The sequence below is a fragment of the Protopterus annectens genome, chromosome 10.part0, assembly GCF_019279795.1.
Source record: "Protopterus annectens isolate FY-2018-M chromosome 10.part0, PAN1.0, whole genome shotgun sequence".
Classification (NCBI taxonomy): Eukaryota; Metazoa; Chordata; order Ceratodontiformes; family Protopteridae; genus Protopterus; species Protopterus annectens.
In genome coordinates this window covers 1433747574-1433775343 of record NC_056744.1, presented here as the reverse complement: position 1 = coordinate 1433775343, position 27770 = coordinate 1433747574, and the positions used below count along the sequence as shown (strand labels likewise).

General features: G+C 38.6%; 1 protein-coding gene across 2 annotated transcripts in view; it reads left to right on the top strand.

Annotated features, from left to right (window-relative positions):
- The window catches only part of LOC122813632 (ADP-ribose glycohydrolase OARD1-like), a 186368-nt gene extending 181077 nt beyond the window's left edge, over nucleotides 1-5291 (top strand). The window contains exons 5-6 of one of the 2 annotated variants that reach the window (XR_006366717.1): nucleotides 5094-5199; nucleotides 5230-5291. Coding sequence is in view for 1 of the 2 variants with exons in the window: in XM_044086056.1 (XP_043941991.1) it covers nucleotides 5094-5112 (19 nt within the window). In the remaining variant the exon portion in view is untranslated. Of the gene's footprint in view, nucleotides 1-5093 lie in introns of both variants that reach the window. The other variant, XM_044086056.1, reaches the window with a different exon arrangement.
- The last annotated feature ends 22479 nt before the right edge of the window (nucleotides 5292-27770 follow it).

Below are 27770 nucleotides of genomic sequence, written 5' to 3'. Positions count from 1 at the left end.
CTATGTTAAATGGGTTTAACATAGCGAGACAGCTTTAAAATAAGCAACGGAGATCTCTGTTGCTTATTTTAAAGCTGTCTCGCTACGCTAAACCCATTTAACATAGCGAGACAGGTTTTAAAAAAGCAACGGAGAAAGCAAGATCTCCATTGCTTTTTACTGTTCGCTATGTTAAATGGGTTTAACATAGCGAGACAGTTTAAAATAAGCAACGGACATCTCCGTTGCTTATTTTAAACTGTCTCGCCATGTTAAACCCATTTAACATAGCTAAACAGTAAAAAAAAGCAACGGAGATCTTGCTTTCTTGCTTTTGCTCACAGCTCTGATGTACCGGCGCGGGCGTGCAGTACATCAGAACTGCCGGATGCCAGACATCTGCGGAAGGGCAGTAAACAGGCATTATACTATGCCATTATTTAAGAAAAGTAATAGTTTCTTTTCTTAAATAATGTCATGGTATAATAGCAATAACCCACTTCTGGGTGTGGGTAATGCTGTATTTACCCACAGTTAGCTTTGTTTGGTCCCTCGGGCTTCGCCCTCTGGACCAAACCACGCCAACCGTGGGTAAATCCAGCATTACCCACACCCAGGCGTGGGTTATTGCCATAATATTGCAGGCTAAAGCTGCATGTTTGATATTCAGCACACCTTGAATTAGTGTTGATTTTAATTTTGCATCTGCTTTTTTTCACTAAACTCAGTTTGATGTGTTTATCAACTTTAATTGCAAGCTGCCTTCAGTTAGTGTTTAGATGGAGCTCCCTTCATGAGCACCTTTCCTTTTCTCAAATGTTTTCTCAAGTTAAATGTTTCTATTCGTCCAGAGTGTATATCTATTTATTGCTTTGCACTGCTCTAACTCATTATATTGTAGTAATACATGGGAAGTTTTTGCCTAGAATGTTATCTTGTTCTGCATTTATATGCATTGCTCCACTACATTATATTTTGCTATTCTAATTCTGATACAGATCAGATGATTTTATGTTAAATCTGTTGCTTTGTGTTATGTAGTTGTGTCTGTGATAAAGGAATAGTGCTATTTTACAATAAGTATGTATGACTTATTTGTTAAACTATTCAGTTGGTGCAGTACATGAACGCTGACTTTATAGACATTTAGACAAACATGCATGTTATGTCTCTGTAGATTTTCAGCCTCTAGTTGGTGTTTTTGAGTTTGTTATTTTTAATGTTACTGTGCATGTAATTTGGGTTATTCACTTAATTACTTTTTCGGATACTCACAAACAAAAGGTGCCAAAAGAAAAAATAATGAGCATATTTTCCAAAAACCCTTATAAAAAGCTGAAGTCACAGCAAGCAGGGAGAATCTAAATGTAGAAATACTCAAATATCAATTCACCGGCATGTAAACTGTGTGTGTTTTTGCACCCAAATAATGTAGAATGTACTTATTTTTGTAGCTATTCATTCAAGCAACAACAGACAGGCAACTGAAATCACTGGCTGTCATATCAGAGGGATAGGCCTTTGTGTTTTTTTCCTGGCCAGTAGTTATCCCTCCCAAAGCATGATCCCAGTATAGAAAACAAGCCTGCACTTCCATAGCTAAGTGCCATGCAGTAATTACCTGTCTGTACTTCCCACATTATTTATCTGTTGGCGTACCGTAGTCTCCACTAGATGTTCTGTCAAGCTGTTTAAAAATCCATGCCTAGTGTTCAAAAGACTGCTAACTATAGGCCGCTCAGGTACCCACCTCCATGTTAGATATAACAGTAAATGGACCAGGGTCAGTACTGATAGAACATTTCCCTTTGGATCTTCTGTCTGGCACAACTACCAAAGAAATTATCTTTCATTATACATAGAACAGCCTGTAAAACAGTCCATGTGCTAACATTGCCCATTCCAAAGACATTCCCAGACCTTGTTTAATGTGTTAAGAATGTAAAAGCACAGTATGTTTGGCTGTTATGCTGTAAAATGATAAAGACATACAGCACAAGCTCATCTGAGAAGCTATGTTTCTGCCATAAAATTATGCACCAGAAAGGATGACATATTTTGTACAGCAAAGCTCATAGCAGATTGTGTAAGTGCAGAAAAGCAGCATGCCTTGAAGAATTATACATATTAAGCCCTTTATCAAGTCTGCATTCACTGTGCACTAAGGCACTTCTGTGCTACATGTTGAAAGTACCTCACAATAGGCTGACTACACATTTATTATATGTCTTCAACTATGAAAAGTACATTTGTTGATCAGCACTTTGGAACAGTGACAATTAATCACACATCTAAATCTCTGAAATCTATTCAAAGCATATTTAGTTGAGAAAAGCCCAACTTAGACTATTCATTTGTATCAGCTGTGTTGTGAAAGTTGAATGGCTAGGGAAGAGAATTGGCCAGGGTCTTTTTAGTGTACTTGGTTTGGCAACCAAGGATTGTTCACCCTTTTTATAGAAAACTACCGTTTTTAATGTTGAGTGGGCTACATTTAAACAGGGAATCCATAATTGTTAGAAAAGATTCTCCTCATAGGTTACCAGACCGAAGGGTTATGGATAATGACAGCTTAAGAGTATGACAGAAATGCTGGTAAAGCAAGAACTTTGGTTGGGACCAGTGTAAAAAAATGTAATCTTTAGCAAAGGAACTATCAATGGCAGCTGAATGTAACAAGAAAACTTGGAGTGTTAAAATATGAACCAGAAGAGGGAACAACTAGCACCAAAAAACTATCTAGCGCTGAGCCAGCTAGAGCAATCAAATAAAATCAGAAGTGGCACTGCTGGGAACTCAGGAGAACAATTCTACCAAGGAAAGCTTTGATTAAAAAAGGTTTCAGTTAAAAAAGTTTATGGAATTAAACGAACCATATAATAAAAAAAATTATTGTGTGGGTCATTTAATAAACTTTTTTAAACCAAAGCTTTCCTTGGTGGAACTATTTCCCTGAGTTCCCAGCAGTACCACTTTTGATTTTATTGTGTTAAAACATAACTCAGAATCATTCTTAATGTATTAAATGTTTTTTTTTTTGTTTTTTTTTTTTTTTTTTTTTACTTGAGGTTGGATAGGGGTGGGAAATACATAATATTTACAACTAAATAATATATACAAGCATTACTGTATGAGAAGTGTAAGATTACTGATTTTCTTATAACAGGTACCAAATATGCAGACTGACCATGACAGGTAGAAATAACTTTACCTCCTTCTGAAGTTACACAGCAAAATCACACAGGTTTAGAATATTTGGCTGGAAATACCTACATAATTAATATTTTGTACACATCAAGAAGTCTGCATCATACACATACTGGTCTACTGGCAGACTACTGAAGGTGTAGAACAGGGGAAACAAATGTCTGGCCCCACATTTTTGGGAATTAACTTTTTCAGATATGAAAAAGACAGAACTGCAAGACCTTCTGAACCGTTTATGCCCACAAAAGAAGCTCCCCTACACAATCTTACAGAGAAATTCCTCAAGTGTCAGTAGCCCACAGAAAAACTACACTAAAAGCATAAGACCCAACGTTTTTCTCCATAGGAAATCATTGCCGGTGTGATTGCTAACTGTGCACCATCAACAATTCCCTTTTTTAGGGAGATTTCTCCCTTTTCAAGTTGGTGCAACTGGGGAGTTGGTATATATAAGGTTGGGGGGGTCCAGGGAGGGGCTTGCCCCTCGGCAAAAGACAAGAAACAATGAGCTTTTTACTCTCTTGGTTTTGGGAATTTTTTTATTTTGTTGAGTGATGACTTTCATTTCATAGTAGAACCCAAAAGACTCAATTGTTGCCCATTCCTTTATTTTTGGTAGACTATTTTAACTGGGAAAAATGGGATTGAAATGGATTGACAAGAGATAGCATTATTTTCATTGTTAGTTACTATTAGCAGTAAAGAAAAACAGTAGTAGAAGACAAATTTTGAAGCAGACATAAAATATATCCTATGTATGAAGCAGGAAATTTATCACTGAGGGGCTGACCGTGGTGGTGCAGTGGTTAGCATTGTTGCCTCACAGCAACAGGTTCTCCAGTTTGATTCTCTCCTGGAGCACCTTCTGTGTGGAGTCTGCATGTCCTCCCTGCAGTTGAGTGAGTTTTAAAGACATGCAGGTAGGTGTGACTGTGTGTGTGTGTGTGTGTGTGTGTGTGTGTGTGTGTGTGTGTGTGTGTGTGTGTGTGTGTGGCTATGCCTTCTGTGAAGGTTGCGCATGGGGATGGCAACTCAACACTGTAAAAACTCCACTGCCAACCAATTTGCAGACTGGTGATCCACTGTGACAACCCCTAACAGGAGACCAAAAGACATTGCTTTGGAGACATGAATAATTATCCAGCAACAAACAGACAGTTTAAAAAGAGTGTTATGCTTTGTCTCCAGTAGTGATGCTGTACAGAATGGTGTGGATTGCCATTAGAAAAATGTTTGGTGGTGGTTTGCTTTGACTCTTTTGGTGAGATTTGGGTTTCCTTTTTGCAATTCATTATAATAGACATGATAAAACAATTTATGCTGTACCTTCACAGTATAAGGCATAAGGATGAGATGAGAATTATGATGTTAAAGTGAATTAACACGGGAAAAATGGCTGTTTAACATTGAAGATGTCTGTTTGGTATGTAAGGTGACCGGGTCTAAACAAGTTTATGAATTTTATTAGCACTTAACTCATAGACAGCAGAGACACATAACATGAATATAATTATGTTAGTCTAGTAAATACTTGGAAATATTTTGAAGTGGAAGATTTGTAGTAGTACAATGTGAATATTATTTATGTGTTTTAAAATATTTTTGTACTGTTTGCAAAAAGAAAAGATTTTGTAAATGCATAATGAATTCAGAAGTGAAAGCAAAGTGTTGCTTTTGAATCTAATTATAACTGCATTTAACACATTTCTGTGAAAAACATACAAGTCATTCTACTTGTCACCTCATTAGCTGCAGTCTTTGTGACATTAATTAGTTAATACTTGTAAACACAGAATGAAATGTCTATCACTCGATGTTTGCCTTTTTGCTAATTTAAAATTACAGCTGGAGGTGCTATCAAGCAGCATAAAGAAACTTGTTAACTGATAAATTTTGTTGTATTACAGATGGGCAATAAAAATGTAAAAGCACACAACGTAAATGCCGAAAAACCTACTTTTAGCTTGACATCCTATCTTTAGCAGCCTAACTTGCTGCACTGGAATACAGAAAGTGTGAGGAAAAGACATCCCAGAGACAGAAAAAATGCATATGCCCTGGTTTTCACTGAGTATTTTTTTAAATAAAAGCATTAGGCAGACAAATGTTTTTGCAGTGAAACAAATTAAATATTTTTTATGATTATCTAAAAGCAGTGTTTTGCAAGTTATATGCCATCATGAATACTTATATTTGATATGTAGAATTGTCCAATAAAAGTTACCTAAAACATATGGTGATGTATTCGGTCAGCATTTAATTTGTAGTCATGTTCACAATATGTTTACAGTGGTCAGATTAAAGAAAAGAGCATCAACTGCCTCAAATATTTTTTTCTACTTTAGTCTTGAAAATATTATTATTCTAATATACTAACAATACTGGCTTTGTGTAGATGCATACTGTTGTTTCCTAAACCATGATATGTACTGGTATTCTTTATGTAAATAAAAAAAAACGTGAATAACTGTCACAAATATAAGTTCCAGGTGCCACTTTGTGATTTGTTAAGTATTATGTCTTTCATTCATAGAGTTTCTTACTAAGGGCATTATGTATGCTTGGTATAAGCTATATCCTTTGAAGAGGTGTCCAGTGTTAGTTTCTAATGTACATGACTGGAATCTTCAGTCAGTGTTTTATTTAATTTGGATTTTGGTGATTTTCTTGCTAGCTGTCCCCATCAGTCTAGTTTCTCTGAATCTAATGCCTTCACCACTTGAAGACTTGCATCATTTTTGTTCTTGGGCCTGGGACATAACGTCACTGATAACTGCAGGTTCTCTGGAATTTAATCTATTACTACCTGATATTTGTCCACCAGCACTTTGCATTATTTTTTGTTCCAGCATATGGCTCTCCCTTGTGAGTTATTGCCCCCTCAGACCCCTGGGTTTTATGGTATCAACTTAGTGAGTCAGACTAGGGTGCATAACAAATACAATGATATTATATTCTCAGCAAAGATAGCCCTATCACAGTATTCCTTCCCAGTGAAACCAGAAGAAAAAAATCACATCCTTTACCACATAACTCAAACAATGTTCAAAAAGCAGTGGATTTGTACTTGCAATGGTATCTGACAGGATATCTGTGTCTGACTTAAAATATCCTTCTTACTAATGTGTTTTCTTCATATCCTGCACATGCTTCCCTACGCATGAGGCACTATAGCAATAACCCACGCCTGGGTGTGGGTAATGCTGGATTTACCCACGGTTGTCTCCGTTGCTTATTTTAAAGCTGTCTCGCTATGTTAAACCCATTTAATATAGCGAGACAGCTTTAAAAAAAAAAGCAACGGAGATCGCAAGATCTCCGTTGCTTTTTACACACTGTGTCGCTATGTTAAAGGAGTTTAACATAGCGAGACAGCTTTAAAAAAAGCAACGGAGATCTCCGTTGCTTTTTTTAAACCTGTGTCGCTATGTTAAACTCTTTTAACATAGCGAGACAGTGTTTTATACTAACGGAAAAAGTCCGGGCGACCGGACCTTTTTCCGTTAGTATATTGAGGGATTTACAATGGGCACGCTGGTTGGGCTGGCCAATCAGCGTGCACGTTTTAGGGGAGGAATTGTATAATACAGTATAACTCCCTGGTACTGTCCCTCTTCCAATACTCTGTATATCTAAATATCCCTCTAAATGCAGCCAAACACTTAACCCAAAAGCTAAATTCTCTTCATTGATACCTTTTGCTATTTTTGCTGTATAAAGACATTCATTTTCCCATAAATTAAAACCATACTGGCAAAGCTTGCTACCTTCAGTACAGAATATACTCTCACCAGGTCTTGAATGAAAGTCATAAAAAGTGTCCACATTTTACTCTACTCAACAAATAATTTTTAGTTTTCCTGAATCAGACTACTAACCTCTGCTCATCACTGTACTTATGTCCATCATAAAACTATTTACTGTTTGTTATAAAGGTAGTAATGCGCATCCTCCATTATACATCACACTGCTCTATTCCCCTACCGTGCATGCATACGTACAGGATTATAAGTGGCTCACCGATGATAACCATGTTATTATGTGTTTGAGACATGGATACCAAGAAAGTGACCACAAAACAAAGCTTGTGAGGTGAATCTTGGCATCCATGTTGAGAACACATAACAACGTGGTTAGCATCGGAGAACATCTGGTGTCTTTGTAGTCCATGGAGCTTTATCTGCTCCATGTACTAAAAGTTTCAGTAAAAATGAAAAAAAAATGCTATGTTTTACTGGCTTTCAATGCCATAAAACACTTGATAAGTGCTTTCAGAAAGGTAGTGTAACACAGTCCCTTATGTTTACACTCCACTTTCATGCCTCTCATCTGTCCAGATTTCAACAAAATTTCCAGATTTTTGCTTCGCATGTTGTGCATCTTCCTCATAAAGTCTGTGGTTTTCAGATAAATTATTGAGGATTGAAAACATTAAATAATGGCATATATTTAGGTTTCAGACTTTGTATTCTTCAGAAAATCTGGTGAACTACACATCCTGTTTTTTTAGAAACTTTCTAACTTTAAAACAGGAAGTCAGGAACATATTACTGATGGACAGCAGGCAGAAACAATCTTTTATCATTCTGCTCTCATTTGTACTGGCAGGTTTTACTGCCTAATGCAGGACCCGACCTTAACAACTACAGCAGGGTGCGCTTAACATTTGTTAAGGTCAACTCTCACACCACTCTAGGACTTAACTGATTTGTCTTTTTTCCGGCTATTGGAGTGTAATCAGCACACTCCAATGACTACATACATAGAGCATGCATGTCTCCTAGCTGAATATTGTGAGTTGTTAAGCTTGTACACTGAGATTTCCCTGTATTTTTTCTTGTTTCAGAAAACACAACATGTACAACACCTGAATACATCATACACTTCAGATTCTATACTGAGATACTACTGTACTTGTTTTCCTTACGGTGTAAATTTTAGTACATTTTACTAAGCCGTGGTGGTGCAGTGGTTAGCGTCGCCTCACAGCAAGAGGTTCTCCTGTTCGATTCTTGGCTGGAGCGCCTTCTGTGTGGAGTCTGCATGTCCTCCCCACGGTCGAGTGACGTTAAAGACATGCAGGTAGGTACGAGCGTGAATGGGTGTGCCTTCGTTGAAGGTTGGGTATCGGGCTGGCAACTCGGTACAGTAAAATCCACTGCCAATCATGAGTGGACCGGAGTTCCACTGGGGTGACATCTAACCGGGAAAAGCCAAAAACACGGTAAATTTTAGTACATTTTAACATTTAAGTTCTATTTAATCATTTTGGATCCTTTCTACCAATACAACTGGAAATGGAAAAAAAAAAGAAAAAACTGCACAATCTCAATTATAAACTGGAAACTGTTTATTAAAGCAAAAGTAATAATAAAGATTATTATTACTTTTGTTTTAATAAACTGGGTTGCCAGTTTATAACCGAGTTTGTGCATTTTTTCCTTCTTAATTGTACTTTGTGGGACTGTACTAGCATGAGAACTAATTTTGTTCAATTGAAAATGGGCCTGGTCTACAAAACAATTCCATGCCTACACAAATTAAAAATATAAATACAAATCTTGCTTCAGCAATAGAGAAGCATAGCATTTCATATTTTGGATTAGTTAAGATGTGGCAATAGCTATTCAGAAATACTGTGTTGTTTGCATCTAGTATGTCAAACTATCCAATAGAGTAGTGTAAAACGTTGTCACAGTCATTTATACATACCATAGGGCATTGCTCCTGCAATGAGATACACACCCCACACCTCAGTCTTGGAAAGATGCTATCATTTTTTGATTTGCAAATGAAAAAAATTAAGTACTGATTTTGAATTGAATCGCTCAGCTATGTAAATGCTTTCCTGGAGATGGTTCCAGGGACAGAGCACATAGCTAAGTAACATATGCCTCTCCCTCCAGAATGCCTTATTAGCAGTCGGTACATTCACGGGGCCAACCCTTCATAGTGTTACACATACTCATGTTAGATGGCCATGCAGTACCATGTAATGATGGTTTCTGAATAGAGAAAAGGGAAAGAAATGTATACACTTCCTTGTACACGTCATGGTACCATAATGAATTCTGCTCTGTGTTTTTTCCCTGATTTTCTTGTCCATCCAAGGAGTCTTCAATTAAATCTTCTTATGGGACTTTCATTTGTGCATCAGGTCATGCTACATGAGTTTTCTCACTTGGCACAACAAAGACCTTCACTAGTTTCTACTAACTGTCCTGTCTCCTTTATTAAATACCAGTGCTTATAATTTTCTTTTGTTTGCCTAAGTCTGGCTGTTATGAGTCTGGTATAAAATCTGCACTAGTACAATCTTCAGTTTATCCCACTACTCATAAGCATGGATCATCTGTCTAAGTTTTCTGTGATAGTAGTTTGAGTCTCAGAAGATTCTCTAATGCTCAGTTTTAATATGTCCGTACCTCTTCATGTTTTGTCACATTTTCTCTGTACGTTTTTGTCTGACATGTCTGTATACATTGGCTGAAACGTTCTTGTTTGAAGGTCGGAACATTTGTTTAAGACACAATTACATGGCTTCTCCCCAAAAGTGTATGTGCCAGTGGCGGCTGGTGACTTCAAATCAAAGGGGGGCTGCAAGAGACAGCAGAATGGGTGGGGGTCAAGGGGAGGGGTGTGGCCAACGAGAAAGGGGAGGAGCTATGCTCAAAACCACAAAAACTAACTTTAATTAAATACGCTGCTCTGGGTGCCAAACCATCATTATGAGAGTCCAATCAAGACAAAAATAAGTGTAGAAGAATAAAAATATTTCAATGCATTGGCTGCATGACAGCTTACTTAATATCTAGATGGAAACAAAAGGTTGTGAGGCATGAAAAAATAAATTACGTTTTAAATGCATTACTGGAATGCCAGTCAAAATCAAGTATAAGAAAAACAAGCAGCACTCAACTCAAACCATTTCTCCTTGCACTTTAGTTCTAGTTATAATTTATATTCAGCTTTATTAAAGTACCAAGTAACATGCTGAAAGTAGAAATCTCTGTGATGTACTTGTAAAAATGTTTCTTATCCAAAAAAGACCTGCTGCCTGACAACTATCTACCTGTTTCATGGGGAAAACATGATCAAAGTAAAAAATGAAAGGCAAACAAGAAACAAGCTCAAGATACATTGCTTAAAGGATTACTGTACAGGTTATGGACCACACATGATTGGCATTCTGTTTAGTTTACGGGTAAAGCTTGTAGAGATGACTGTAAGTCTCCAACAAGTGTGAGCTTTTTAAAAGAATGTAATCCTGTCCTTCAATACCCAAGGCTTATACATTATCTAGGTAAGTATTCTCTGCATGGCAACAACAGAAAGGCTTTCAATGTTGGCAATTCTTTAACAGTATGCTTATTAAAGCTTACTTGCATCTTACAATCTCAGACAAGCTTACCTTATGGTCATTAAAGCATTGCTACTTAAACAGAGAGCAACAGGCACTTTCTGAGTAATAAGCATAAATCAACAGTACAAAAATATGACAGAAACCAGACCATTCTGCAGAATCAAGGACAGATGAAAAGCCACTGTAGTACTTGTGTCTACCTTGAATGGGGGGACACACTGCACATTTACACTGCATATCTACTCCTCGCCTTGCTTGGACACATCCAGAGTCACTACATGGGGGAGTGGGGTGCAACAAGTATGTCACAATTTGAAATGTCTCTGGCTGACTGTGATGGCCCTGACACATTTGTCATACTTCTCAACCTCAGAGCAAGAAATCTGGACAAAGCCATACAAAGAAGTGGGACAAAGGCCCCAAAATAAGGACAATTTTTAAATATTGCTCTAATAAACTTAGAAAGATATTAGAATAGGTCTTGCATTAGTATGAATTTTCTGAAGGGTATAAAATCTGAAACTCAAATGTCTGTCATTATTTTCTAACTTCAGTCTTTAATGATTTGTCACTAATTTGCCAAAAAACACAATTTTATGAAAAATTGACCAAAAATGTGATGCAAAAATATAAAATAGCCACACAATACAGCTGGGAACCTGTCAAAGAAGGGACACTTTAATATTAGTACTGCTACCTTGAGCAGCTGACAAAATAAAATAATCTACATGCATTTCAAGTAATCTATAACTTTGATTGTTACAATTATTTCTTAATTGTAAACCCTCCATGTTTTCTTTCAAAATTGCTATTTTTGCAGAGGGCTTATTAGGGGGAAGAGCAACATTTTGAGCCAAAATCGGGGACAGTTGAGAGGTTGGCTATGCCTAATTCTATAAAGCAATTTATTTGCATGTATTTCTCAACCTGTTAATGCAGTAAATATGAACAAGGCCAAATATATTGGGGGAACATATAAACAGTACTAAAAATTGCTCTTGTATAAATTGAGACAGTTGATAGAATAACAGGTCTTACTTTAACATGCATTTTTCTGAAGGTTATGAAGTGTATCATTATTTAGTGACTTAATTCCTAAATGATTTGCCAGAAAACTACAAATTTTATGAAGAACAAACCAAAAATGAGATGCAAAAATCTATTCATTCTTTGAAAATCTGGACAGTTGGGAGGTATAGTTCAGCTGGGCCTGTCTGAGTTTGCTGCCCTTCCCCCCTCACAAAATCATAGTTGAATGGAGCCTCTGCAGCCATTCCAATGATCCATTACTTGGCTATTTTACTCCATTTACCATAAACACTAATGTGCATACTGCTTTACTTCTATGATGAGTTGGACTTCATTTGAAAGTTTTATTTTGTATTTTACAGCACAAACACTAAGACATCTGCTAAACAAAGCAATGCAGTCTCACAATGAAAACAGACTTAGCATTAAAACTTCTCTGCCCTTGAAACTCACATTAATTGAAACAGCATTGAAACCCACATTCAAAGAAAATACATTTTGACAGTGGCAGATAAAGATTAATTTTGGGCGGTTTTCAAATCATAGGCCCCTTGCATATGAAACATACATGTGCTCTTTGATACACCTTCCTCATTGTACTAAATTATATTCCTTGTACAATACAGTACAGTTGTTACAAGGCGTTTTAAATTTGTTTTGAACATTTTTCCAGTAAGCAATGAAACAAAACGTATGCACCCGTAATCACAAAACTGCCCAGTTCAGAACATTTCCATCATAAAAGTCTACTCAGACTTCCACAGTTCACCATTATTAGTAAATATGCACAATTCTACAGTCCACCATTATCAGTAAATATGCACAATTCTACAGTCCACCATTATCAGTAAATATGCACAATTCTACAGTCCATTATCAGTAAATATGCACAATTCTACAGTCCATTATCAGTAAATATGCACAATCTCTGAAGAAGTAAAGGTCATCTAAATAATTCCACATTAAAGAAATCTGTAACTAATGAAGAGGTTGCTGCTAGCAAACACCTTTATATTTCATGGTTTCATAGAAAAATAAAGTGTCTGTTGCTCCTCAGGAATAAATTGCCTATATTACATTAAAAAATGATAAGCTAGTAATATTGCAAGAGGAAATGGATGGCAAACTGATAACAGACTCATAGTTAGTATCTTCACCAAGGAGAACATTCTCAGTATGGCAGCATCCACCCCTTGTGGGAGTAGAACCCACAGCCTTCTGCATCAAAAGCAAGTACACAACCTGTTGTGCTATTAACAAGGCAAGCCAACTTCACTTAAGCAACACTAAACTTCTGTTCCCCTGCAGCTCTCAGCTCCTTGTAAAATCTACTCAATACTCAACTGCATCTCAACTTCGCAGCATAAGAAAACTGGAAAAAGCCAAAATTTATTGGGGGGGGGGGGGGTCAAAAGCCCAAAAAACAGGGACACATTAAACATTGCTTGTATAATCTTGGAAAGTTGCTAGAATAAAATGCCGTGTTACCACCATACATTTTACTGCCAAGGTCCCTGTGCAAAACAGTCAGAGCAACATACCACTATGCCATATCAGCTGCTTTGTGAAAGAGAAATGCTGCATTACCATCATACATTTTACTGCCAAGGTCCCTGTGCAAAACAGTCAGAGCAACATACCACTACGCCAAATCAGCTGCTTTATAAAAGAGAGGAAGACTGAAACTTAAATGGCTATCATTTAGTGAATTCAGTTCTCACCATAGCTGTCAACCTCTTAGTACAAAACACCTGGACAAACCCAGTAATGAGGGAATACAGCCCTCAGATATATTCAGTGAATTCAGTTCTTGCCATAGCTGTCAACCTTAGCACAAAAAACCTGGACAAAGCCAATAATGGGGGGAATACAGTCCCAAAAATAGGGACAAATTTCAAATATTCATCTTATAAACTTAGAAAATTGCTAGAATAAAAGGTTGTGTTACTATGTATTTTCTGAAGAACATGAAGTCTGAAATTCAAATGCCTGTCAATTTTACTTCTGACAGAACAAAAACAATTTTCAGCAGACGCCCAGGGTGAAATACTGCAGACACGTCTTTGTAAAATGACAGGGCACCAGAGCAAATCCACACAAACACAGGGAGGAGATGCAGACTCCATACAGAAGGCACCCCAGCCAAGAATCAAACCAGAAAAACCTATAGCTGTGAGGCAACAATACTACCACTACACCATCAAATATGTAAGGAATTAAACATTCAGAAACCTGAAGTCTGAAATTCAAATGCCTGTCAATTTTATTTAACATTTGTTAATCAGGACAGTCTGACTTGGAACAAAAAAACAATTTTCAGCAGAGGCCCAGGAAGAAATAATGCAGACATGTCTTTGTAACATGGGAGGACACAAAAGCAAACCCACAAAAACACAGGGAGAAGATACAGACCCCGCAAAGAAGGCACCCTAGCCAAGAATCAAACTTGAGAACCTGCAGCTGTGAGGCAACAGTGCTACCACTGCACCATCAAATATCAAGCATTGCAGCATTTACAAACTACATATATTATGAGGAACAGATCAGATCAAATACGAGGCAAAAATCTGCAATTTTTTTTACAAATGGTGGTGGGTAGGGAATTCAGGTCTTTAACACCTGCATACAAGGTACAGGGTTCAAGCCTGAGGTATTCCCTACCACACCACCATGAGTCTAACCACCAGTATATTGCACCTGGGGCACACACACACAAAACATTGCTCAACTGTCCCTGATTCTGGTTCAAAATATACACTTACTCATATTCAAAAGGCCAAGAATTGATCTATCCCTCTCAGTCCCTATTAAAACCAAAGATTTGTGGAGAAAAGGTGCATTACTTACATTTAATAAATAATGATGATCACTTTTAGGACTACATACGTTTACTTCAGTAAGTGCATGATGTTAATTCACACTCTCTTATTCACTGAGCTTTTCAGGTATATCTTAAAAAGTGTACCTATTTGTCCTTGACTGAAGAGCAGCTCTTACAGTCCTTTCCGGCACCATGCCAAGCATATCTCTTAAAATAAATAAATAAAACTTATAAATAAATAAACAAATAAATAAATGAATAATATTTCTGTGCAAAAAGTACAAGTCCCCATCTACTCCCCCCTTCTTAGTCACAGAAGAAGCCCTCACTGCTTCATACATCAGCCCAGTCAACCTCTTCTAAAGTGGCATTTCAGCACTTCAGAAGTACAAGAATTTCTTTTGTTGACACAACTGACATTGGTTTTCAAATTAGCTGCACTGAATAAGCCCGTGTATGTATTTTTTTTTTTTGTAAACAGAGTGCAGAACTCCATTCTTTGTCTATATTTTTAACTTAAAAATTATATAATAAAAAGTGAATAAAATATTTATTTGAGCTGTGTTTTGCTGGAGGGGCTACAGCCCAGCAGACAGTACACACAAATCACCCCTGATTGGGTATTTGTTCAGTGATCTTATGTGACTGTTACCTACAATAAACAAACAACCCCCACTGCCCTTTCTGTTTGCTTAAGTGATGTAGTAGGACACAAGCAGCCTGGGCAGGATGAGTGCTTTCACATATTTTGATCTAACTATAATCTCCTTCAAATTGTACATTCTCCAGGATGGGGATTAAGTATACTGCATTTGTTGGGTTGTTTGTATTCCACCTTTTTACTTATTGGATAGTTCTAAGTCAACCATTCTAAGTGACTTTGTACTGTTCTATTTCTCTGCAAATAAAATTGTAAACAGAAACGTATATGCAATATTCACACCCATACACATTATACAATCTGGATAAGGTTACTTTGGAAACTGCCTTTCCAAACTTTGGTCTGGCAAAAAAATGAACAGTTGATCATCCTTTTTGTAATCTTCTGTCCTGTGAATATAAAACATGTAGCAAGTGCTCTCCATTATTTGAATACTTTGAAAAGAAAACTGGAAGGTGTATAGACTGGTTTAAATTATTTTTCTATGCCACCTTAGGGATAACAGATGTCTTAGTTCTGAGGGAAACTCTATCTTTGTGAAAAAATATAAAATAGGGCTTTGAGGAGAGGGCTGGAAGTTCTGAGATCCATCTGGCTGATGTTACTACAACCAGGAAAATTGCTTTATATGTAAGGAATTTCAAGTCTTTATCCTCAGCAGAAATGTGTTCAAATGACGACTGTGTTAAAGCTTATAACATAATAGTAATGTCCCGTGGAGGTGCAGGCTCTCTAATTAGAGGTCTCAGCAGAAGGGTACCTTTGAGGAAGGTTTTTGAGATTTTTGGAGATGCTATTGACATGTCATTGAATCCAACATAAAAACTGGAAATTTCAGCCAATTGTACTTTAATAGTTGCAAAACTGGAGCCTTTGTCAAAAAGATCAGATAAAATTCAAGTGTGGAAGGAACTGGTGCTGAAATGGGATCTGTACCTTTGGAATAAGCCCATATTGAAAATATCTTCTATTTACTGTGGTAAATGTTTCTAGCTGTTGGTTTCTGTGAAGTGGAAAGAATATTGACTACTGTGACAGGAAGCCTGGCCTCTCTAGCTATAGTTAAAATTGGAAGAACCATGTGGTTAATTTCATGGACTTCTGATCCAGAGGAGGAGATCCAGATGGATGATTTATTAGATCTGGATAATGATCCAACATCCATGCTGGATGTACTATAAGAGGCCATATATAGGAAAACCATGTCTGTTGGGGCCAAAAGGGGGTAATGAGGATTACTCTGGCCTTGCACTGTCTTGCTTTCTGCATGAATTTGTTCATTAGGAGTAGAGGGGAAAGCATACAGGAGACCTGGGGGCTAACTGTAGACCAAAGCATTCCTTGGTGAATCTCCCTGTGGAGGGATCAGGACAAAATACCTGCATACCTGTTGTATTTGTTGCTTAGGTAGGAGGCAAAGAGGACTTAGCATGGTTGGCCTCAGCAACTGAAAACTGTGTTACTGCAGGACTGAGGGACCATTAGTGAGGCATCAGCACTGTCCTGCTCAATTTGTCCATGAGTACATTGGAGGACCTCAGGATGTGCATTGCTATCAGAAACCATGAAGACATCACCCACTGCCAAACCCTCATGGCTTCTCAACACAGAAGGATATGACTGGGCTCCTTCCTGTTTGCTGATGTACCATACAACAGTCATGTTGTCCATCTGTATGGATATCACACCTCTGGGGAGAAGGTCCTGAAATGCCTGTAATGCTAGCAGGACTGCTTCCAGCTCCAAGACACTGATGTGAATATTGCCCTCTGTTGTTGACCATGAAACTTGGACCAGCTTTCCTTCGAAATGTCCCCACCACACACTCAAGAAGGGAGTGGTCCATGGTCACTGTTGCAATAGGCGCACCTGGAAAGGGCATCCCTCGATCACAGAGTGGTATGTGATCTACCAAATAATGTTTTTATTGCAGACCCACATAATCTGAATTTTTGAATGTAGAGGGAGTGTGGATTGAAACCACTGTACTGCTAATGTCCATTGCAGCACTCTCGGGAAATATCTTACTAATGGAATCTTTAAAATTGTGGATGCCATGAGACCCAAGAGATGTAGGATTAACCTTGCTGGCCATGTTGGGTGACACAGAACTTGAAGAGCTGTTAGACAAAGCAACTGGCCTGGGGAAGGCTGGCTATTTCAAGTCTGGTGTTTAAGTGGCATCCTGTGATTCTATATTCTGAGTTTGAGTCAGCTGACATTATGGCAGGTTTATGGAAATTCCTAATTTCAGAAGCAGCTGGAGTACTTGATCCCTGTGTGTTATGAGATGATGTTCAGTGGAGGCAGTGAGGAGCCAATCATCAAAATAGAGGAAGAATAGGATCCCCTTTAGGTGCAGGTACGCAGCTACTACTGCCATGATCTTGGTGAATACCCTGGGGGCTGTGGTGAGACTGAATGGTAGTGATGTGGCTCCAAGCTGGAAGTGAAGAAATGTCCGGGAGTGCTTCGGTATTTTGACATGATAGTAGGCATCCTGGAGCTCTAAAGAGCATATCCAATCATCCTTCCTCAGTGCAGATTAAATGGACTGAACCATGACCATCTAGAATATTGTCTGTCTAAAGAATTGGTTTAGGTGACTGAGATCCAAAATGGGTCTGAGGTTCCCATACTTCTTTGGTACTAAAAAGAACCTGGAATAGACTCCAGACTCTAACTGGTCATGGAAGAGGAGCAGCTGGACTACTCTTTTTTTCTAGCAACTTTGAGATTTCTATGGCTGTTAAGTCCCACTGACTGGGTGGAACATCATGGACTTTCTTCTTTTTCTGTGGTGGGAAGGAAAAGGGAATTGAATAGCCATTGTTTATTATTCTTAGTACCCAAGAATCTGATGTTATTGTGTGCCAGGCTTGAGGATGCAAAGAAAGATGCCCCCTGTCTACCTCCAGAGTACAGCACTCATGCAACCATTCAGGAGTGCTGAAAGGCTTTCTTGGAGAATGGGCCAAGAATGTCTTGATTGTGTGGTCTGCCTCTGACTTTTGGGCATTGTCTGGTAAAATTGCCTCTCCCTCTGCCAAGGGGAGGTCTGTAACCTTGGAAATCATGGCAGGAACTATGTGATTTGCAGAACTACATCTTCTTCCCCAATTTCTGGTTCCTAAATAATGTTCTTCACAGGCTGGAGAAGCACACTCCCACTGCAGATAGAGTCTTCCCATCTTGTTGGCTCCTGGTGAGTGTATCTTTGACTTCTGGTCCAAACAAGGTTGAACCATCATAAGAGGCTTTAATAAAACATGACGTAAAGTCTTCCCCAAGGTCATAAAGTTGCATCCAGGTGTGACATCAGATGCCTGCTGCTCTTGCCATACCATCCACTGCATTAGAGAGGAGACATGTGGCTACATTAGAAGAGGATTGAAGGATGGAAAGCTGGGACTCCACTGTTTTTTGAACATCTACAGGCAAAAACTTCCGAAAGTGACTTGGTGATCTCTTTAGTCAAGTCCATCCGAAACCTTGTTAAATGGGCTAGGAAGTTCAGTGATTTAAGGGCAAAAGTCACTGATGTACAAGGCCACTTCCCAGATCTGTCCATCACCCTAGATTCTCTGTTAGGGAGATGAATAGATGAGCTTTCTTCTGATAGTTCTTTCTTTATGGCTGCTGCAACCACCACAGCATCCACAGGTGGACGCTTACTCCAGTGCTTCCTGTCTGTCAATGCAAATAATATACAGTAGTTTTTCTTAGGTATGGGCTCCACTACTTCAGGGTCATTCCATACCCGTTGAACTATAAAGTCAATAAGTGGGTCAATAGTGGTACCACCCAGGATGATGTCAGTCTGGAATTAAACCCTCTAAGAATACTGACTCATCCAAAGAAGGGTCTTGGTACATACAACCCCCTCTGTGTTTCATTAACTCTAAACTATCACCAGAGTAGACATCTTCAGAGAGAGAGAAAGGGTAACCCTCTCCTTCCTCTAAGTCAGTATCCTTGGTGAAAGACTCTAGTGAAGAGTCTGGGTGCTTCTGTTTGCACATCCATTTTTAAGGACACCTTCTGGGGGTTAAGTAGAAGGGTCAGAATTGGATGAGGAGGTGATGAAGAAATCTTCCTCAGAAACCTTTGGTGCTGGCTGTCCCTGTATGACAGGATGAAGAGATGAAGAAGCAGAGTGTAGATGAGGTTTATGTGGAAATGAACTGGCTGAAGCTACCGTGTCTTTGGTATTTGCCAAAGACATTGCAAAAGCCTCAAAGGGCAAGGCTGCTACTGGAACAAATGCTTCCCTCCAATCCAAAGAAGACATGGAAAGCTTAGCACCAATGAGCACTGGTCCCAAAGCCAATCTCAAATACAAACTATCCAGGGCCAAAGCCCTAAGAGGAGCTCAGAGAATCTCAAGTGTTGGCCCACTCCCTCAGAACTCGGCTCTGAGGCTTCAGTTTCAAGTCTCATCTTGATCCATTGCCATCAGAGATGATAGAAATTGAGAGGCAGTCAATGTTGACGACCCAAGAAAGTAAAGTTGTGTAAAATCTTACCATAACAGTAGGTGTCCTTCTCTTCACTGTTGCAGTATTTGTTATAGAAGTGATGCCCCATCCTGGGCAGCCAGATGCTCGGCCAGTATAAAAAAAGCCTAAAAGTGATCTTTCATTCACATTTATGCTCCCCGCACAAAACATAGGGCATAAAAGGGTCATACGGATGCAACTACCTAGAACTGAATTGCCCCAGAAGAAAACAGTTGGTATATTACCAAGGAGTCAATGCACATCCACAAGGAAAAAATGCAGAATAAACAAAAGGGGGTTGGAGGGAGAGAGTAAATGCTGAAACAGTGAAGAGAAGGACATTTCTGTTATAGTAAGATTTTACACAGCTGCACTATGTCCTTCTATATCACTGCTGCAGTATTCATTACAGAAGGGAGAGTAAAATAGCTAAAGAAACAGAATGAAAGGTGGAAGGCTGAGAAGAGCCTTAAACAAATCCACACAAAATGATTTCAGCAAAACCTGCTCTGGCCCTAGAAACCATATCCAACTTACAATGTTTAGTAAAGGTATGCAATGAAGACCAGGTAGCAGCTTCAAGGATGGAAATGGTGTCCAGACCCTTGAAGAAGGCACCAGAAGAGACAACAGTCCTAGTGGAATGAGCTCTAACAGAAGTAGACAAAAACTTGCCATAAAAGAATAATAAAAGGAAATGGCATTAGATATCTAGGAGGAGATGATTTACTTAGAAACAGCCAAACCCAAGGACCTGGGATTAAAGGAAACAAAAAGCTGATCAGACTTACGAATGGTCCTAGTTTTATCCAAATAGTGCCTGAGCTGTCTGTGCAAATCCAAGGTATGCAGTACTCTCTCACTAGCAGAATGAGGAGAAGGGAAAAAGGATGGGAGTTGTACTGACTGATTCAAGGACAACTTATTTACTGCGCTGGGTATAAAAGAAGGATTAGTACGATGGGACACCCTGTTCCTGTGAAAAAAACAAAAAAGAAGGAATGGCCATAAGGGCCTGAAGCTCAGAAACCCTCCGAGCAGAAGTAAGAGCCAAAACCAAAACAGTCTTCCAGGTACAATGTTGCAAAGAAGCAGAATCTGTAGGCTCTAAAGGAGCCTGAGTCAGTTGTTCCAAAATAAAATTAAGGTCCCAAGGAGGAGGACTAGGTTTCCTTGGATGCCTAATATACAGGACTCCTTTAAGATATTGTTTGACCTCAAAACGAGAAGTGAAAGGAGGATTCAAGGGCAAACAAGCTGAAAAAGGCTGAAAATAGGCCTTTACAAAACAATAGGCCAAGCCAGACTGGAGCAACTCACACAAATAAGAGAGGACTAGAGGGATCCCCAGTGAAAAAGAGTCTTGGTTATGAGCATACCACCAGACTAAAAACCTTTTTCATTTGGATATAAAAGATTTTCTGCTTGAGGGTTTCCTTGCCTCCTGTAAAACCTTGAGCATGTCCTCAGAAAAGAGGTGCTTGAAAAGGATCAAATTCTTATCACCCACAATGTCAGTTGCAGAGTGGACAAGTGGGGATGAATGAGAGATCCCTTGTCCTGAGTGAGGAGATCCAACTGGTAAGGTAACCCTGGCCAGATGCATTAAGATGGAGAACCAGTGCTGTCTCAGACAAAAGGGAGTCACTAGCAAGATTTTTGGGGAGCCCAGCTGAATGTACTGCAGGACTCTTCAAAGCAGAGGAAAAGGATGGAAAGCATAAAGAAACCTCCTCTTCCAAGGAAAGGAAAAGGCATCTGTCTTCCACTCCAGATGACATTGCACTCTGGAATAGAAGAGAGCAAGCTGCCTGTTCAGATAATAGGCAAAAAGATATACCTGAGGAATACCCCAATGAAGGAAAATGTCCAGAAACACGTCTTTGTGAAGCATCCATTCGTGAGCCTGTGTTTTGGACCTGCACAGAGAGTCTGCCACAAGACTGTGCTCTGAAGGAATGTATACTGCCTGAAGAGTCAACTGACAAGTGCCAGCCACTTCCCAACCCCGAAGCACCATCCTGCAGAGAAGGTAAGATTTCATGCTTACCTGTTCATTGACATAGCACATCACTGTAGTGTTGTCATGTACACCTTCAAGGGGCCCGGAGACAACTTGGGATGAAAACCGTGAAGAGCCAGAATTAGAGCTCTCATCTCTTTGAAGTTGATATGATCTGACTGCTGTTGGAGAGGCCAAAGGCCCTGAACCTTCAAGTGACCAAGACAAGCCCCTCCACCCCATGTCCAAGGCATCAGTGAACAGCTCTTGAGAAGGGACTGGAGGTTAAAAGGAGCAGCCTGGGTTGAAAGCAAACTGTCAAATCCACCACTCAAATTCTTTTTTGAGACAGGGAATGAGAGGTACAGTAAAATTAAGATGGGGGGTGATGACGCTGCAGCCAAACCGACTTGAGGTACCATTGAAGCTTTCTGATATGCAGTCTGGCAAGAAGAAGCATTGGAATAGAAGAAGCCATGAATCCCAGGGCCCAAAAAAACTCCCTAGCTGGCATGGCAGTCAGAGGAAAAAGAGACTGAAAGAAGGCAGTCAACAACAACACTGTTGAAGGTGGAAGAGAGGCCAACATTGGCACTGGCTGAATCCTGCATTCCAGATACAACAGATTGTGAACTGCTGATCCTACAACAATAGACTGGGAGAAGGTGTTGATGCAACAGGTCATCTAGATAAGGAAAACAATCTGAATGCCTTCGAGCCTGCAAAAGGCAATCACAGGAGCTAGTCATTTTGTGAATACCCTTGAGGCAGTAGAGAGGCCAAAGAGCAAAGAAGAGAACTGAAAATGAGAGGAAGATACAGAGAAATGTAAAAACTTCATGAAGAGAGGGTGAATGGGGATATGAAGGTAAGCATCTTTCAGATCCAAAGACACCAGAATAGCCTGGGGTGATAAAAAGAGGAAACAGAGTTTGAAGAGTAAATATCTGAAAAGAAGGGATCATGAGAAAGGTGTTGAGCTGGGAAAGATCCAAAATAGTCCTTCAAGTGCCCTCCTTTTGAGGAACCAGGAACATCTTGGAATAAAACCCTCTTCCCACTTGGGAAGGGGAGACAGGTTGAATGATCCCTTGATTCAACAGGGACCCTAGAACCTCTGGGAAATGAGGAAGTTGCTCCAGATGAGGTTGAGGAATTTCTGAAAAACGAGGGGAAGATTTCCATACCATGAAGTAACCCTGATGGATGACAGAAAGATCCCAAGTTTCTAAAGTGATGAGATGCCAATGTGGAAGACAAAGGGAGAGCCGAAGGGGCAAAGGAGCCTGATCTAAAGGAAGGGGGGGGTGAATTGTCAAAGATAAGCAGGCTTATCAGATAAAGGAGGCTTCTAGGTGTCAGAAAACTGAGAAGCCTGAGAAATATAGCAGATACAAAACTACCTGCATCTCTAGCACTGTTTATAGATTCGGTAAAGGATAAGAGGGCTCTGAATGTGCTGTGGCCTGGACGGAAACCATGTTGGGTATGTGTAATAAAGTTGTTTTGCAGTAGGTATTTCATTAGCTGTTGATGAATACATTTTTCTAATATTTTGAAGATGGGAGATAGCATGGCTATGGGTCAGAAGTTGGTCAGCTCACTGGAGTTTCCCCTTTTGTTAAAAGGAATGATATGGGACATTTTCCAGATGCTTGGCACTAAAGATTCTGAAATATATCTATTGAGCAAGATGCTCATGGGGTATGCAGTGGAGTCAGCAGATAATTTAAGGTATTGGGGAGGGGAGTTTTCATGCAATGGTAAAGCAGGGTTTAAGTTTCTGCAGAAGTCTTTTTATGAGGCTTGTAGGTATGAGTTTTAAGGAAAAAGTGGTTGAGTTATCAGAAAGGGGTTTTGGGCTGCTAAGGTGTAGAAGGTCAGAACTAGCTGAAGGGGCACTGTTAAGGATAGTTGATGACGAAGAGGAGAGGTGCTGGAGTTGGGGGTTTTAGAGATCAAATTGGCTATGGAGTGTATAAAGTGAATGTTAAAGTCTTTAGGTATTTGAGAAGGAGGAGCATTAAGTGAAAGGCAGCGGTCCTTTTTTATTCCAGGATTAAGCAGAGTTGAGATTAAAGACCAGAATTTTTGGGGGTTATTTATGTGCTCCTGTTGTAGGTGGGTAATGTATAATTGTTTATCTTTGACAACCTGTTTTTATACTTGGTTACACAGTTTGAAAAGTATTAGATCTGCTTCTTTTTTACTTTGCTTCCAGAGACCCCAGGCTTCATCCCTTTTTTCAGTAGATTTTTACATGGCTTGGTTAGCCAAGGGGCAGCATTATTTCTAACTCGTTTAGTGCGTACTAGAGCCAAAGTGTCACATATTTTTAGAAAACTGGTGTTGAAATAGTGCACAGCTTCATCTAAAAGGAGATGTTTTATTGGTGGACAATTTATTTTGTGAAGTAGTTCATTGAATTTGTCTTTAGTAAATTTAGTTAGGTTGTGTACAGATTTTAGAGTGTGTGTTTTTGGTAAATGTGCATTGGCTCTAATGGCAAAAGTGTGTAGGTGGTTACTTGTGGAGTTTGGAAATATGCCAGCAGAGGTAAAGTTTGTTGGATGTGCCACCAAAATCCAGTCTAAGATAGATTGCTGAGTGTAGTCATTATTGTACCTAGTAGGGTGGTTAATGGGGTTGAGAAAAAATGTAGAGGTTGCTGCCATTTGTTGGTAATTGCAAGGAAAGAGATTGCCAATCTATGTTGACATCACCTAAGATAATGGTCTCATGCTTGATTGTTTACTGTTCCAGGACAGTATGTCTTCTAGAATTGGTATATTTTATCCTGGGGGAATATAGAGAATAATTGAGGTTTAGGAAGGATATGAGTGTTTCAGCATTAAAAAAGTAGGGGTTTTGTTAGTAAATGGTGTAATATTAAGGGTGTCAGGGTAGAGTAGGGCTATGCTGTCACCTTTCTTATGGTTTCTGTCTAATCCAGCTATGCTGTAGTTGGGAGGTAACACATCAGAGTCTTTTATGTTAGACTTTAGCCAGGTTTCAGTTAGGGCTAGGATGTCTGGTTTATACTGATCTATCCAAGCATGCAAGAGGGATATTTTATTGCATAGGCTTCTAAGGTTAAAGGTCATAAATTTAGATTTTTTTTAGGACTTGTTCTAGTGACTTGATTAGTATTATGGCCTGGGTTAGGGTGGATGTCTTCACATTATAGCAATATAGAGGTTAGATAGGAAAATATTGTGCTGAGTTTTTTGTTCATGAGGAAGTAGAAGTAAGAGGTATAAGGTAGGGTTTATTATGTTTAGTGTTTAGGAGTTTTGGAGCTGAGTAAAGCTGCTGAGGTCTAATTTGTAGCTGGCAGTCAAGGTATTTGAGGAGGAATAAGTTATTGGACTTAATATTAGTTATTGGCGGTAGTGATGTTGCATCTGTGAGGATTATTAACAGAGATGTTAGACAGGTTAGTAGAGACATTGCAGGTGATAGGATATGGTTGAGAGGAATTGTTGGAGAGACAGAGAGGGGAATGTGTAGTGTATAAGGGGTGTAGAAAGTAGTTGACCAGCTGACTTTAATATGTGTAAGTGGGTTATAGACTTTAAAGGATAGGTTAGGTGCTGTTAGGTGGACAGGGCAAATTAAGCAGGAGGTCTGATTGGATGTTTGAAAAAGGGGTGGGGCTATGTAAATATAAGTGTGGGAGTAGTGGGGGTAGGGTACAGGGAACAGAGTGGGCTGACCCATGAAAGTGGTGAAAAGACAATGAAAGAAAACTATCAGTTGATTCCTTACAATTAAATATAAATCTGTTTGTTTTGATGTTAGAAAGTTTTGGAGAAAATAATATTTGAAAGTCTTTTTTGCTGACAAACAAGTAAAACAAAATTGTGTAAATGTTTATGAGGTGGATAAAGCTGGGAAAAATATCAGGGAAGATTCACTTCTAAACATTTCAATATAGGAAAATAAATTTTGTGAGGTTGCTTGTAGTAACAGAGGAAGTGAAAGTTTGTCAGTTGATTTTTATACTGGCAATGGTAAAATCACTATCCCAGTCTTGTCTCATGTTATTAGTTTTCTACCCAGCAAAAATAGTTGTGATATTTGTCTGTTTGAAAAAGTTTTGTTTAAAAAAGTTGAATATAAGTATTCTAAGTTCTTGAAAGTGCACAAACAATATAACCTTTCAAAAAATGAATGGCAAACTTTACAAGGGCTTAGAAAACAAACTAATACGTTTGTATTCAGGCAGGCAGGCAGACAAAGGAGGCATTTGGGTGATTTTGGAAAAAAAGTCCCTATAGAAAGATGGTTCATGACTTATTAGATAATCAGAATGAAAATGTTAAATTGTCTGGTAACCCTGTTGTTCCTTTAATTCAGAACTGTTAGAATTGTTATATCGGGGAGAGAGGTTGGGATTCTTTTCACATGATGATGTTAGGAAGTTATTTGTAGCTAAGGTGGTTCATCCTATTTTTATGCTATTCCAAAAACACACAAAGATTTAAATAACCCCCCTGGGAGACCAATTATTTTGGGAAAAGGTTCCTATTTGTAAATTGTTGGCACTTTTTTGGATTTTCAGTTGAAAAAACTATTACGAAGAGTGCCTGCACGTGACTAATACTGAAGTACTTGAAAGTGTAATGAAAATTAATTGGAATGACAATTATTATTAGGTAACAGCTGATATTAAGGCTTTGTGTACTAACACTGAAGCTGGGGAAAATATCAGGGAAGATTCACTTCTAAACATTTCAATATATGAAAATAAATTTTGTGAGGTTGCTTGTAGTAACAGAGGAAGTGAAAGTTTGTCAGTTGATTTTTATACTGGCAATGGTAAAATCACTATCCCAGTCTTGTCTCATGTTATTAGTTTTCTGCCCACCAAAAATAGTTGTGCTATTTGTCTGTTTGAAAAAGTTTTGTTTAAAAAAGTTGAATATGAGTATTCTAAGTTCTTGAAAATGCAGAAACAATATAACCTTTCAAGTAAATGAATGGCAAACTTTACAAGGGCTTAGAAAGCAAACTAATGTTTGTATTCAGGCAGGCAGACAAAGGAGGCAATTGGGTGACTTTGGAAAAAAGTCCCTATAGAAAGATGGTTCATGACTTATTAGATAATCAGAATGAAAATGCTACATTGTCTGGTAACCCTGTTGTTTCTTTAATTCAGAACTGTTAGAATTGTTATATCGGGGAGAGAGGTTGGGATTCTTTTCACATGATGATATTAGGAAGTTATTTGTAGATAAGGTGGTTCATCCTATTTTTTATGCTATTCCAAAAGCACACAAAGATTTAAATAACCCCCCTGGGAGACCAATTATTTTGGGAAAGGGATCCTATTTGTAAATTGTGGGCACTTTTTTGGATTTTCAGTTGAAAAAAAACTATTACAAAGAGTGCCTGCACATGTGACTAATACTCAAGTACTTGAAAGTGTAATGAAAATTAATTGGAATGACAATTATTATTAAGTAACAGCTGACATTAAGGCTTTGTATACTAACACTGAGCATAAATGGAGGCTGGAAGCAGTTCTCAATATTATTGGTAAAGGTCCTTAAACTTCCTTTCTGGTTTTGTTATTGGAATTTTGTTTGACACACAACTACTTTTGTTTTGAAAAGGAATTTTTCTTGCAAAAAAAGGGCACAATGGGGGGCATCATATGCTCCAAAATATGTAATTGTTTACTTGGGGGATTTTGAAAGAAAAGTGCTATATTCTTCTGAATCTTTTAGAAATCATGTAGTTCTACACCAAAGATTTATTGATAATTTGTTATTCATATGTAAGGGGGAAGAAAGGCTATTTGAAGAATTTTTTTAACACACAATGAAAATGAACATGGTTTGAAATTTACATATGAATTACATAAGAAATGCATTAAGAATTTGGATATTTTTTTTTGTATGTGGATAGTGATTCTAAAATGCAGTATTGGCCTTATAGTCAGGGAAACAGCAGTTAGCAACTTCTTGCATGCCTCTAGTATGCACCCACCTCATTTTTTAGATTTTCTACCATTTGGGGAAATGAGAAGGATTAGTACTAATACATCTAAGGTAAGACTCAGAGAAGAAGGTTTGAAGAGGGGTTAGTACTAAACTGTTATACCGTGGGTATTCTGCTGACCAGTTGATGAAAGCCAGAATGAAACTTGATAGTGTTACAAGTGTAAAAAAAATTAAGGGAGATAGTGCTCATTCTGGCCATGG